Below are 13,956 nucleotides of genomic sequence, written 5' to 3' on the forward strand. Positions count from 1 at the left end.
TGGTTAATAAAAACTCTCAGGCACTGAGAACTCACAAGAGGTGACGAGACTTAAGGAGCTATAATCAGCTGTGGTTCTTGTGCTTATGGAAACATCGTATGAGGAGGGACACTGTAAAATGTTCATATTTTAGTTCCATCATTGTTCTAGGATGACTTTGCCTTTCTGTCAGGGGCATGGAGTATGTAACACTCAACCTAAGAGAATATTTACTTAGATCATGAACTGATTTTCAGAGTTCCAATTCCTTCTGTGGTTCACAGAATCAAGAGCTACCCAAATAAACCTTCAACAGTGAAGGATTTACAAAAAAAAAAAAAAAATACAAAGAAAGAGTCCCTTTGCTTATTTTAGGACATCCATCAACTAAAATTCATAGGATTTTTGTTAGGTGATCACCTCACGTCTCTATTCATTGGTACCCTCATACCGTTCTGTGGATTGATTTAAAATATACCTTTATATTTATATGTAACTAATCAGTTTGCCAATTGCATATCTTATCAACTTATTTCTGGCTTTCAAATTAGTTCCAGAACCACAAAAATAAAACATAAAGAACTGCAAAAGCTTAAATTTTAAAATAGCAAGAACTCAGTCTAGTCTTGGTTCAGTTATCAGTTGATGGGCTACATTATGGTAACACAACCATTTAAGCAATTTTTAAATTTTTTTGACTAGCGAGTCTAGTGCAGATTAGCATCTCCAAACAATTCATTTTTCTGATGAAACTCTTAAAACCCAGTTCCAGAGGACGGGCTTTAGAAACAGGCAATCTTGGGTTGAATCTGAGCTCTGTTATCGATTAGCTGTATAATCTAGAGCAAGTTACTTAACCTCTCTAGGCCTCAATTTCTTCATCTGTAGATGGTGATACCACCACCTACTCTGTAATGTTGTGGGAAGATTAGAGATGTAAAAGTGCTTATTAGCACTTCCTGATAGACAGGAGTTGCTCAATAAATGTCAACTATTATTACCATTCACTCTGACCTTCAACTATGTGCTCGTTATGGAAAATGTCTGAACTGCAGATACTTAGAAAAAAAAGTCAAAATTACACAAACAGATTTAAGAGTGGAGAATGACAGTAATGTTAAAAATTTCCCAAGGCATGTATGAAAAGTAGCACCTCCTTCATGGAACATACATTTTTAGAACAGAAACCTTATGGTATAATGGAAAGAACATTAGAGAGTCAAAGTCTTCAGTTCTAACTCTGGCTATGACCTCATCTAACTGTGTGGCTTTTAGCAGGCCAGCTGCCCACTCTGGAGCTCAGTTTCTTCATCTGGCTCGACTTGAATAATCTCAAATAATCTCTAAGATCCTTTGCAACTTCAGAGCTCTTTACTGCATTAATAAAAATTACACCCTGCCCTTCATTGTTTTTTGTTGTTCATGGTGGTGTGGTGGTTTTTGTTTGTTAACTTGCAATTCAGAGTCATAAACGATTCGTAAAGACAACACAACTCCAGAACTGATAAAATAATATCAGATTTGCAGAGTAATCCAAAATGAAGTTTTAACAAACAGACAGCAAAAGAAATTCACACTGAAATCTTTTGGATAGGGCAAAAGTAAACCCCAATTTTTATTCTCCAGTCATTTTAGTAAGTTATTATATGGGAAACATGCCCAGTAGAACCATATGCATTCAACTGAAATAGTCTCTATAGAAAACAGTAGGCTGATGGTGAAATAAAATACCACTCTCTTTTCTCTTATCAGGTTGACCCTTAAATAAAACAAAAATCTATCCAGTAAAAGGGCTTTCATGAAGAAATTAAAGAGATAAATTACAAGTAATAGTGAAACAAGGCATTTTTATAACTGGAAAAACCACCTAAAACAACTGTATGGAGTAAGACGAAAGGAGTGATTACATCGGGAAGAAATTTTACTTAGTGTGATATTTTTGCCTACTTTTTTGTCATAAAAGGCTGCTAAGGAAGAGAGGATACAGATTTCTAGAGAAAGAAAGAGTGTAATATAAAAATGGAGATCACAGTTCCTGAAATACAAGTAGAAAGCAAGGATGAGAAGAGATCAGCAGAGGTTAGTCCTCAGAATGAGAGGCAGGAGGAAAAAGCATCGACGCTTTGCTTCAAGAGAAGAAAGAAAGCAGCCAAAGCAATGAAGCCCAAAGCTGGCTCTGAAGCTGCTGATGCAGCAAGGAAGCGTCCCCCAGAAGCAGGAGCTTCTTATCAGCCAGAGCCCCCCGGGGGGGCCTGGGCTTCCATCAAACGCCTTGTAACACGCAGCAAAAGGTCAGATTCTTCAAAGCAGCCAAAGCCCTTTGAGGCCAAAGTGCAACCTGAAATCAATGCTGAGGATGATAATTCTAAAAAAAAGGCAAAATCCAGACTCAAGATTCCCTGTATAAAATTCTCAAAAGGGGAGAAAAGAAGTAATCATTCCAAAATTATAGAAGACTCAGACTGCAGTATCAAAGTCCAACGACAGGCTGGAAGTTTGGATACAAAAACTCTGACCCAATCAGATGACCAGGCAGCAAAGACCAAGTCGAAGCAGGATGTAAGGGAAGATGTCTCACAGAAAGGGAGTGATGAGGTCTGTGAATCAAATGTGAACAACAGCATAACTTCTCCTGGAGAGAAAGTGATTTCAGTAGAACTTGAGTTAGATACAGGGCATTCTGCTATTCAAACAGGAACTCTAATCCTTGAAAAAGATATTGAAACGCTTGAGGAAAAACAAAGCATTCAACCTCAGCAAGCAAGCCCACTGGAAACTTCAGACACAGAACACCAGCTCCCAGTGGTTTCTGATGTTCCTCCCTCACCTGCAGTCCCAGATCAACAAATTCTGGAAGAAGCCAGAAACAGTATCCTAGAAAGTGGACCAGACTGGAAAGACCGTGAAAGTAAAGAGACTGTTGCTGAGGAGAGCAAGCCGAAAGATACTGAACTGAGCCAGGAATCAGATTTTCAAGTAAATGAAATCACTGCAGAAAAACCCAAACCAGAAGAAAGCAAAAGAATGGAGCCAATTGCTATTATTATCACAGACACTGAAATCAGTGAATTTGATGTTAAGAAATCTAAAAATGTCCCTAAGCAATTCTTAATTTCAATCGAAAATGAGCAAGTGGGGGTTTTTGCTAATGATAGTGGTTTTGAGAGTAGAACTTCAGAACAATATGAAACACTCTTAATAGAAACAGCTTCTTCTCTTGTCAAGAATGCTATCCAGTTATCTATAGAACAGCTGGTTAATGAAATGGCCTCTGATGATAATGCAAAAAGCAATCTTCTACAGTGACTTAATTTCCACATCATGGGAGGGAAAAAATGCTTAATGGTAAATTATTTTACATATTTGTGGTATTTCTTATTCAGTAACAAATGAGAGATTTAACATCTGTAGAATTTAAAGGTACAGTTCAAACCCAGAAGTGCTAAAGAATTAAGTTGTAAAATCCTCCCTTATCACTGAAATGTAGCCACTTCTGGATTGAAGGAAGTCAGTACAGATTGCAATGAAAAGTAATATCTAGGAAATTGCTAAAATGGTTTGTGGAGATTAGACTGCCTGGGAGAAGCAAGATGTATTTATTGAGCACTTGCCGTATGCCATAAGCTCTTTAATGTCCTCTGATGTCACAAAGCCTGGTTTCCTTTTAAAAGTTCAACACTGTGTATAGGTTAACATCGCATTCTGTTTTCAACAACTTTTTTTTTACAGTGCACTTTTATGTTGTATAAAATGGTGATAAGGTGAGCTATTTTTGTGAATGTGTGACTTATAGCTGTTATACTCCTAGGTAGTAGTCTTACCTCAAAAAAATACTGCAGGGCTTCCCTGGTGGCACAGTGGTTGAGGGTCCGCCTGCCGATGCAGGGGACGCGGGTTCGTGCCCCGGTCCGGGAGGGTCCCACGTGCCGCGGAGCGCTGGGCCTTTGAGCCATGGCCGCTGAGCCTGCGCGTCCGGAGCCTGTGCTCCGCAACGGAAGAGTCCACAACAGTGAGAGGCCCGCATACCGCAAAAAAAAAAAAAAAAAAAAATACTGCAAACCAAAAAAATAATAGTTTGATTAAACATGAGTGGTTTTCTAGTCTTGCTCAAGTTCCTTACAAAAGCCATTCACAAATTACTTCAAACAGGCAAATAATTACCAAGTGCAAAGGTGTGGAAACAGGGAGTGCATTTTCCATCTCCATCTTTCTTCTGCCACAAGCAGACCTGTATAAAAATCCACTTGCGCACGCGGGCTTCCCTGGTGGCGCAGTGGTTGAGAGTCCGCCTGCCGATGCAGGGGACACGGGTTCATGCCCCGGTCTGGGAAGATCCCACATGCTGCGGAGTGGCTGGGCCCGTGAGCCATGGCCGCTGAGCCTGCGCGTCCAGAGCCTGTGCTCCGCAACGGGAGAGGCCACAACAGTGAGAGGCCCGCGTACCGCCAAAAAAAAAAAAAAAAAAATCCACTTGCGCATGGGATCATCTGCTGAAAAGCTAAAAACAAAAAACTGGGTTTCCCTGGTGGCGCAGTGGTTAAGAATCCGCCTGCCAATGCAGGGGACACGGGTTTGAACTCTGGTCCAGGGAAGATCCCACATGCCGCAGAGCAACTAAGCCAGTGCACAACTGCTGAGCCTGTGCTCTAGAGCCCGTGAGCCACAACTACTGAGCCTGCGTGCCACAACTACTGAAGCCTACGCAGCTAGAGCCTGTGTTCCGCAACAAGAGAAGCCACCGCAATGAGAAGCCCGTGCACCGCAACAAAGAGTAGCACTCGCTCACTGCAACTAGAGAAAGCCCACACGCAGCAACAAAGACCCAACTCAGCCAAAAAATAAATAATTTTTTTAAATTAAAACAACAAAAAGTGGATTATTTTCCATCCAGGAGAAGACAAACTTCCCAAGTAACAAATTACCACATATAACACACGATTCGTCTTGCAAGATTAAATCTCTGGAGACTGTCTTCATCAATCTCTCCTCAAAGAGGGGAGAGTGGACTCAAAGCAAACCTGGCAGTAAAAGTCATAGGAAATCATAATAATTTAGTGAAAATATTCATGCTTGGCTAAGAATGAGCCAAATACATCTTTCATTGTGCCTATGTGTTGAGAGACACCAGTAAAAATTTTACACGGATATTGAAAATAAACTTTTTCATCAGTAATTTTAGTCCAACTAGTCCCTTACAAAAAAAAAAAAAAATGAACTTAATATAACAATGAGAAGGGCTTGTTTGCATTTTATTCAGTTATTTAAATCATCGATCTCAATGATTGTCATATTTTTTGAAAAAATAAGTAATTGTTTCAACCTTTCCTTGTGTGAAATGACCCTAATACTGCAACCCACTTCCGTACCTCACAGGTCAGGGTTCCTATTGTACAGTCCTCCACTGTCTAAACTGAGTGACAGTGTCACTCTGAAAGTAGATGAAGTAATGAAGAGCTTTTGCTTGAGTTGTAAGGTATTTGTACATTCTTGGAGAAAAGAATGTACATTAGATGATTTCAAATGATCTGGTGACTTCCTGCATTATTTATGGATTGCATACAGAAAGTATGTGCTAATTTGTCCCATAGAATCTTTGTTTCTTCCTGTAAGTACATATTGAGACCTCTGGCAGAAGAACCTAATCTGACTTTGGAACTGAACCAGATAATGGATATTATTAGCAAGATTCTTTGCTGAAGTGTAAATGTATTCCCCGTATTCCCCCAGATTTTCCTACCGTCATGCTTATAACCTTGGGGGGTGGGGTGGGAGGAAGAGGGAAGCTACCAAAATCCTTCGGTTTCACAAGATGAAAAGTGGATCTTTCAAAACATGACCCAAGAAATCAATTTCATTTAATTGTATAATTTTTAAACATTTTTTAAAAAAAGACTGCTAAGTCATCCTCCCTAAAAACTCTTTTTAATTCACTATATGTGGTGCTAATGGACTTGGACAGCTACCAGCAACTACATATTTAAAAGTGAGCAATTTAAAAAGACTGATTAAAGTTGGTGCATTTAACAGTGTTTCGAAGAATCCTGCCTTCATTTACTGCAAGGATGGCTCAAGCCATATACTTTCATTGTAAATTTTTAGTAATTTCTCATGAATAAGCAAAAAGTATAGCATTTACCAGTTATTGAAAATATTTTGAAATGTGCAGGTATATTTATTTGGGAGTTTTAAAAACGTGAGGTAAATATGTGTAATGAAATTCTTCTAAGAAAGTAACATTTTATCTAAGTAGTCCTAGGTTTCTATTTTTTTTCCACTGTGGTGTGGTACATATTTGGTTAGAATGTATTATAATTGATAGTTTTTGTGATGAAATGTGTACTCTATTTGCATTCATTCTTAAGTGGTTTCTCCTCAGTCTTTTCTATTGAGAATATCTGGTGAATTAAATAAGTAGGATCCAGTTTGAAAAAGGATTCCAGAAATTAATTGGTCTCAATCTGATTATATCTGCTACATGGCCAACTCCCACTACTATGAATCGTAAGGTGATCTAAATTGTTTTGTTGTTATAGAAATAATTAGGAATCAGATGACTTAGAAGTTTCTCATAAAATATTTTTTTTATTTTAATGGTATTTATTTTAAGCAATTTGACCTTATATGCAAGACATTAAATGAATATAAATAGGTTCTTATTCAATTCACATCCATTTGACAATATTAAAATATCACTTAAAAGGCAATTTAATAACACCACATTAATTTTCCTTTAAATTTGCTGTGGTATAAATGCTGCTTTTAGTGAACATTTATTAAGTAGCTGGGATTCAGTTTCTCTTTGAACTCGATTTTACAAGGCTGGTTGGTTTATCAGGTAACTTCTTCAGCACATTATCTTCCCCCTTTTAAGATTCAAGTATTATTCAGTTTGCTTTACAACAAGCGAATACAAAAATCCTCCTCTATTTTGTGTAGCACTATTCACTTAACATTTTCTCAAAGTACTTTATAGGATATAAAAATAGTCCCTGGTCACATTTAAGTAAAGGTAGCAGAAAACAGAAGAACATTCAAAGAGGAATCATGTTCCCTGCCACCTCCTCCACCTCAAGGAACAATAAGCATTTGGTACAAATGGAGTTCTTCAGAAAAGCTGTCAGCATAATTTTCTTTGAAGATAATCCATTTGACAGCACGAAGTTTGTGATCTTAATTGGTCTACTATTTAACGAAGTCTTAAAAACTCTGATTTATTTCTGAGCGATTACATTATTTCACCAATATGTGTGAATAGCCTTCCAGCTAAAGGCTTTTAGAAATAATGGATCATGAGAGGGCACCAGTCGAATCTGGCTTCTGCAAAAAATCCAGAGTTAACTTCATCCATAAGTTTCTAACTTCAAGTTGCCTTATTTTTTATAGTTAATAATTAATTTGGGGGGATTTACAGCAGAATTAACATAATTATTAAGCTTTAGAATCCATTGTTTGAAAATACCCCTTTAATGTCAACTTTATTCAAATGTGTGAAGTCTGCTTTCTAATTTCACCTGATACTCAATACATTAGGGGTGGACTTTTCTGCCTGCCCTTTCTGCATTTTTAAACATCCTCATTTAAGGTTTAGCGTTTCTTAGTTTCAAATTCCTATGATGTTTTATTGCTTCACAAACATGAAGTTTCTCATTATACAGAATTCAAAATTTCAATATGTAGTACATTTTATGGCACATTTTTGAAGTTTTTTTGTAATCCTTACTTAGTTACAAAAATTTAACAGAAAGAAACTACTTAAATTTAGATTAAATTCAATTTATTCAACATGTGTTGGGTATGACACATGCCAAACACTGATAAAGGGGACAGTCTCCCTGCCCTCGAAGAGCGCCGCAGCAGCTGAAACTTGGACAGGGGTTAAGGCAAAGAACCACAGTAATGCAGCATCGTGAGTGCATGGAGACTAAAGAGAAAGAGATTCATTTTGTCTGGTATGAGGAGATGGTCATATAAATACAGGGGCAGTTTGATAGCATTCGGTTGCTAAATAGCTTAAAAGTATATTCCTTCTGATTTGTGAACAGGTGCAGAAAAAAGCCTGCATAATGTTACATATTTATAGTAGTTCTTTGTAAAAATGTTAAGTGGATGAGCTATTATGAAAGCAGAAGTTCCAATTTGTATTTCTCATTAAAATTAGTACTATATTATTGTGGATCAGATGCGAATATTAAAGAAATCATACTCTGTAGAAAAAAGGTTTCAAACCTGAATTAATATATGTACTGTTAATACAAAATAAATGTTATATTGGCTCATGTTTATTTTATTTATCCAAATCTTTTAAGAGAAACGTGGTATAGTACATTAATTTCCTAAAACCATAAAGATCACACTGAAACTACTGAGTTCGTACCACCAAAAGTTCTATTCTCCTGAGTGTTGGCCAAACTTTACAAGACATGCCTAAAAGAGCCCACCTCCAGCAAAGAGAAACACAAACACCTCGAACTTGAATTCAATTTCACTGAAATAATTCCATCTAAAGGGCAATTCTGACTTTGATGCCATCTATGAAGTTGACAGAAGTGTACTTGTTTTCATTGTCTCTTGCTATTGTCACTAGTTGTCTTTTCTGTATTAACCTATAATGGTTTTCCAAATTACTAAGCGATCTTTATGTGGAAATGCTTATTCAGATGGTGCCTGCTAAAGCTGGGTGTTTCAAAAGTTCTGTGTTTATTAAGACACTGATTTTCTTCCCTTAACATCAGCAACCCTGTTTTTTTCTTAAGCACAGCCCATTGACAGTAAATAGGCACTATGAAAGAATGTGCTTTCCAAATCTTGGGACCAATTTAAACTTGATAGCGTCTTAAAAGTCCTAAAACTAAACTTTGTTCCAAAATAAAATGTCTTGTTAAGGTACACTGTACATAGGGTATTTAATATTTCACACTTTGCAGAATTTAAAAAATTTTATTAAATCACATCTTTCTAATTTAAGAGAAAAGTACATAACCTTTTGCAACACTTGTCCTCTCAGGCAATTCTGCCCTTAACGCTGAATTCTGGAGTTCCCAATCCCTTGGAGAAGTACATACCTTTCTCTTTTTCCCTGAAGCTTGAGATCACTGGAGGCTAAGTTCCTGAACTTAGGGAAAAAAGCAAGTATATGTATATATGTACATGAGCACACTATACATTCACAGAAAATCCTCAGCAAAGCTGGGCACAGACACTACGAACAATTAAGGAAAACCTACGTGAGGGGAGGATGGTGGCTCCTAGGTTGGGAAACTCCCAAACTTAAAACTGTCTCTGTAAAAAAAAAAAAAAAAAAAAAAAAAAAAAAAAACTGTCTCTGTAAATTCCAAACTATCATAATAGCAATGGTAGTGGTGTCCAGCAGTTTCTGCATGTTAGCAAGACGAGACGCACTTTCCTCACAATTTGTTTCGTGGCTAGACTCAAATAGGACTTTTGGCCTTATCTTGATATTTATGACAGTGCAATTATAGAGCAGAGATTAAGCCTTTCCTACACTTTTCACAGCTATACTTGTTGCCATAAAAAACAGGCCTTCCAATTCCATATTCCTGGGAGATAGGGAGCACAGGGTGACACAAAAGCAGATGCAGTCATTTGTACACTTGTACTCAAACCTTTTATTCCCAAATCCCTACTTTGACATCTGTACCTTCAGAACACAGGAAGGTCCAGTCAGTATAGCTACAAGTGGGTCTCTGGACCATATCTGTGATCAGTCACAGGTAAGAGTAATGCAGCTACAGGCATGCATGCTCAAACCAATCAAATATCCTCATATATAAATTACAATGCAGAGGTTCCGTGTGGAATAGCCATTTGTGGTATAAAAACTTAACTAGAGGACTTCCCTGGTGGCGCAGTGGTTAAGAATCTGCTTGCCAATGCAGGGGACACAGGTTCAATCCCTGGTCCGGGAAGATCCCACATGCCACAGAGCAACTAAGCCCGTGTGCCACAACTGCTAAGCCTGCGCTCTAGAACCCGCGAGCCACAACTACTGAGCCCTCGTGCCACAACTACTGAAGCCCGCACACCTAGCCGGTGCTCCACAACAAGAGAAGCCACCGCAATGAGAAGCACGCGCACTGCAATGAGTAGCCCTCGCTCGCTGCAACTAGAGAAAGCCCCCATGCAGCAACGAAGACCCAACACTGCCAAAAATAAATAAAATTAATTTATTTTAAAAAACCCAAAACTTAACTAGAGTATTTCTATCCCCCTGATCAAAATAACTGGTTAGAACTCTTCTTGTACTCTGTGAAGGCTAACATGCACGGAATGCCAAAATAATTGGTCGCTCACTATTCAATTCAGGTGAAAAAAAGTCAACCTTTCAGATGTGCCACAAACAGCCTTATCAGTAATTTGGCTTATTTCAGAGTGAATTTCAGAATTACCTTTTTAGTTTCATGGGTTTTCTTCTCTATACTCAATATCTGGCTGGTGTTTTTTTCTGACCTATGGAAGGATTAAAAGTGAATGATAATCATCATGGCTCATTAAGCTCCAAGACTTTCTATATTTATCTGGGTGGTCTTAACCTTTTTTCATTAAGGTACAATTTACATACAGTAAAATACGCCCTTTTTAGTGCACAGTTCTACACATTTTGACAAACACATAGTTGTGTCACCTAGGGAGTATTCATTTTTTCTTATTCTGATTTCATTGTTCTTTATACCACCTGTGTATTTTAGTTTAATATAATTTCCTGGCTGCATCAGTGAAAACTGCTACTTGCTGCAGAAATTCAAAATAAGGGCTTCTTAGACTCAACATTTAACCCAGGATAAGGAAAGGCACGGCTGCCTTGCACAGCTGTTCAAACTATACAGCCCAACTCCAGAAGCACGCATTTGGTGAGTGACGCCCCCTAGAGTTTATTGTGCATAATTTGCATGGCTCTATGTGGTGGGTCTGAACATAACCGCCAGTTTGAGAGATCTGCAAAACTGGTGATGTTAACAGTGAAACAGGAAATGTTTTAAATTTTAAAAAGGAGCCTTCCATTTATATGCCTTTCCTCCCACACTTTAAAATGTTGTGATAGAAAGAGAGGACAGGTACCACCGAGCTCACAGCAGACTATGCACATATGTGAAAGAAGGGCAATGTTGAGAAATGAGAACTGGTCCAGTAAAAAAATCTTTTGAGACTCACTCCACTGGAATCTTTGGTCTGCATTTTAAAACCTTTTCCCTTATCTTTGCAAATGTATCCTTTTCCTAATAGGTTCTTTAGATTTTCCTCCCTACAAGGCACTTAGTACAAATGCCAGAAACCAAAAAAAAAATTTTTTTTTCAATTAGGTACTTTCCTACATATGGTTTGGACTAAGTACCATATGGCTTCCACTACAGAAAAATGCGGCAGAGCTAAATTCACAAGATCTCATTCCTCAAAGGCCTGTTTGGTCCACAAAAATCTAACATGAACCTTCCTGAAATTCAGTAATAGCATAGATCAGACAATGGATAACAACTGCAGCTGATGAAGGCCTCCTTCCCAGGCCTCCTTCCTGCACAAGCCTCTCCCCCAGCTCCCAAGAGAGCAAGGACCAGTTCAGTTGTGCAGAGAAGCTCTCCCAGAGCACTGCTATTCCTTCAGATTTCTGACATAAAAGGACACCAAGGTTTTCTAACAGCTTAAGGGAAGATCCTTTATTTCCATTATTTTGATACAATATCACCAAGTTGTTTCAATGAAAAAAGTTTCAACATTATATAAATACTGGAAGAAAATTTATCTGGGAGGAAGCAGGTTCATTCTCCCAAGTTGCCCAAGCCCAAGTTGGCTAATCAGTTGTAAAATAAATTTAAGAGAAGCATTTGGTGATGAGGTACAAAGTCCTAGGATAATATTAATAGTAAATTGTAAGCAGAAATTATGGGGAGGAAAGGGTAGCCTGTATTCACTCAGTATTGGAAGGTACAAGAACTCTATCAGAGAATGTCTCAGCCGTCTCGGAGAATGAAACTGGTGGAAGGAAGTGAGGGAAGAAAAGGATAAAGAACAGCAGCTTAGAAAGCCAGTTGTTGAATCACAGTTGAAAGAGAAAGTAAATTTCAGAAAATAATATACAGGCCAAACTCCGAGGTTGTGGCTATGAAGAAAAGAAGCAAGAGGTAAGAAACTAGGGAGTATTTACTCAAATGTCCCTGGATTTATCTCTTGACCAGGTAGAACACCAAAAACTGAGTCTGATGTCTGATTAGAAGAACAAATGTGATTGAGACTAAAATTCTGAAGACTTAATGTTAAAGACTTACAAGAATCCTCAGAAATGCTTGATATAACAAGCACACTAAATGTGATATTTTAAAAAGTTATCTGCTGCTGTACAGGTAAATTGGAAGCATCTTGATCAAAGAGGGATGTCAGTATATTTCAGTACCTAATATATTATGGGATTCAAGGAAGATTCTCATTAGTCATGACTCTATAAAGTGAAGCAAGATTCAGGAATAGCTAAGTATTAAATATATGTGAATTAAGCAAACAGTGATGCCAAATTTGAGCATAATGTAAAATAGACTTTTAAAAGGTACACTGGTGCCACCTTTTGGCCAGATTAAATATTTACACAAATTACAAACTACGATCACATTTTAATTTCAGAGAGACCTTATTATAGACACAATTGTTTAGTTCAAAGGTTATATGAACAGACTTAAAACTGTCTTGTTGCTTAATACATCTATGATTTTTAATAATCACATTTTGTACCTTTGAAAAGATGGCATAAAAGTGAATACAGATAGAAATTTAATTCTGAACAAACACATCTCATACTCCATAAGAACTGTATTAACTTCAAAGATGACTGGGACAAAAATCGCTAAATTTAAGTTTTGTATCCTTTAGCTCTTAACAATCCTCATAAAACTTACTTTGCCCTTCTAGACCAGGAGTAGCCTATCTCGGCACTACTGACATTTTGGGCTGGAAAACTCTTCGTTGTGGGGCCTATACTCTACACTGTGAGATGTTTAGAGCACCCTCGGTCCCTCTACCCACTAGATGCCAACAGCAACCTTCCCCTACCCCCACCCAGCTGTGACAACCCAAAACACCTCCACATTGCCAAATTTCACCATGGTGCAAGGGGACCACCCCGTGTGATAGTTAAATTTATGTGTCTAACTTGACTGGGCCATGGGATACCCAGATATTTGGTCGAACATTATTCTGGATGTGTCTGTGTTTCTGGATGAGATTAACATTTGAATCAGTAGACTGAGTAAAGTAGACTGCCCTCTCTAATGTGAGTGGCCCTTGTCCAACCAGTTGAAGGCCTGAATAGAAAAAGCTGACCCTCCTAAGAGTAAGGGTAACTTCTGCCTATTAAGTTGGGACATTGGTCTTTTCCTGCCTTTGTGATTCTCAAACTGCAAAGTTTGGACTGGAACTACACCATTGGCTTCCCTGGGTTTCCAGCTTACCAACTGTAGATCTTGGGACTTGGCCTCAATATCTGCATGAGCCAATTCTTTATAATCAATCAATCACTCAATCTTTCTCTCTCTCTCTCTCTCTCTCTCTCTCTCTCTCTCTCTCTCTCTCTCTCTCTCTCTCTCACACACACACACACACACACACACACACACACACAGTGTGGTTCTGTTTCTCTGGAGAACCTGACTAATACGTCCTGGCTAAGAACCACTGTTGCAGATTACGCTACTGGAGGAGATAGAGAGAAAATAGGGAAGAAAGGAAGGAGCAAAGCAAGAAACTTCTGGGAAATGACTACATAGTACCTTTCTTTCCAGAGATGGCAGTTGGAAAGCACTTGATTAGGACATCACTTTTCTATTAACACAGATTATGGCTGGTAAGAATTGGACTCACTGATGCATTTTTGCATCACACATCCAAAGTGTTACCTGGTACAGAGACCACTTACCTCAACACTAGGAAGACAACATTTGGCAGACACTGCTGTAAAATAAGAACACATTCTATAAG

General features: G+C 38.2%; 2 protein-coding genes across 7 annotated transcripts in view; one reads left to right on the forward strand and one right to left on the reverse strand.

The window, feature by feature from the left end:
* Positions 1–13,956, reverse strand: part of ZBTB25 (zinc finger and BTB domain containing 25) — a 49,806-nt gene that overhangs the window by 13,012 nt on the left and 22,838 nt on the right. The window contains exons 5-8 of one of the 6 annotated variants that reach the window (XR_004482193.2): positions 13,895–13,929; positions 10,386–10,446; positions 9,204–9,258; positions 1,564–9,091 (exon numbers count right to left, since the gene is read on the reverse strand). Coding sequence is in view for 3 of the 6 variants with exons in the window: in XM_033423938.2 (XP_033279829.1) it covers positions 10,396–10,446; positions 13,895–13,929 (86 nt within the window). In the remaining 3 variants the exon portion in view is untranslated. Of the gene's footprint in view, positions 1–1,563; positions 13,930–13,956 lie in introns of those variants that run through there. The other 5 variants (XM_033423851.2, XM_033423938.2, XR_007475732.1 and 2 more) reach the window with 5 other exon arrangements.
* Positions 1,999–8,257, forward strand: AKAP5 (A-kinase anchoring protein 5). The gene has a single exon (XM_049706408.1). The coding sequence runs from the start codon at positions 1,999–2,001 to the stop codon at positions 3,283–3,285; it is 1,287 nt and encodes a 428-aa protein (XP_049562365.1). The 3' UTR covers positions 3,286–8,257.

This window comes from Orcinus orca, chromosome 2, assembly GCF_937001465.1.
Source record: "Orcinus orca chromosome 2, mOrcOrc1.1, whole genome shotgun sequence".
In the NCBI taxonomy this organism is placed as follows: Eukaryota; Metazoa; Chordata; class Mammalia; order Artiodactyla; family Delphinidae; genus Orcinus; species Orcinus orca.

Bases quoted from the DNA above. Each gene is read 5' to 3' on its own strand.
- AKAP5 (XM_049706408.1), top strand. From the start codon at position 1,999: ATGGAGATCACAGTTCCTGAAATACAAGTAGAAAGCAAGGATGAGAAG.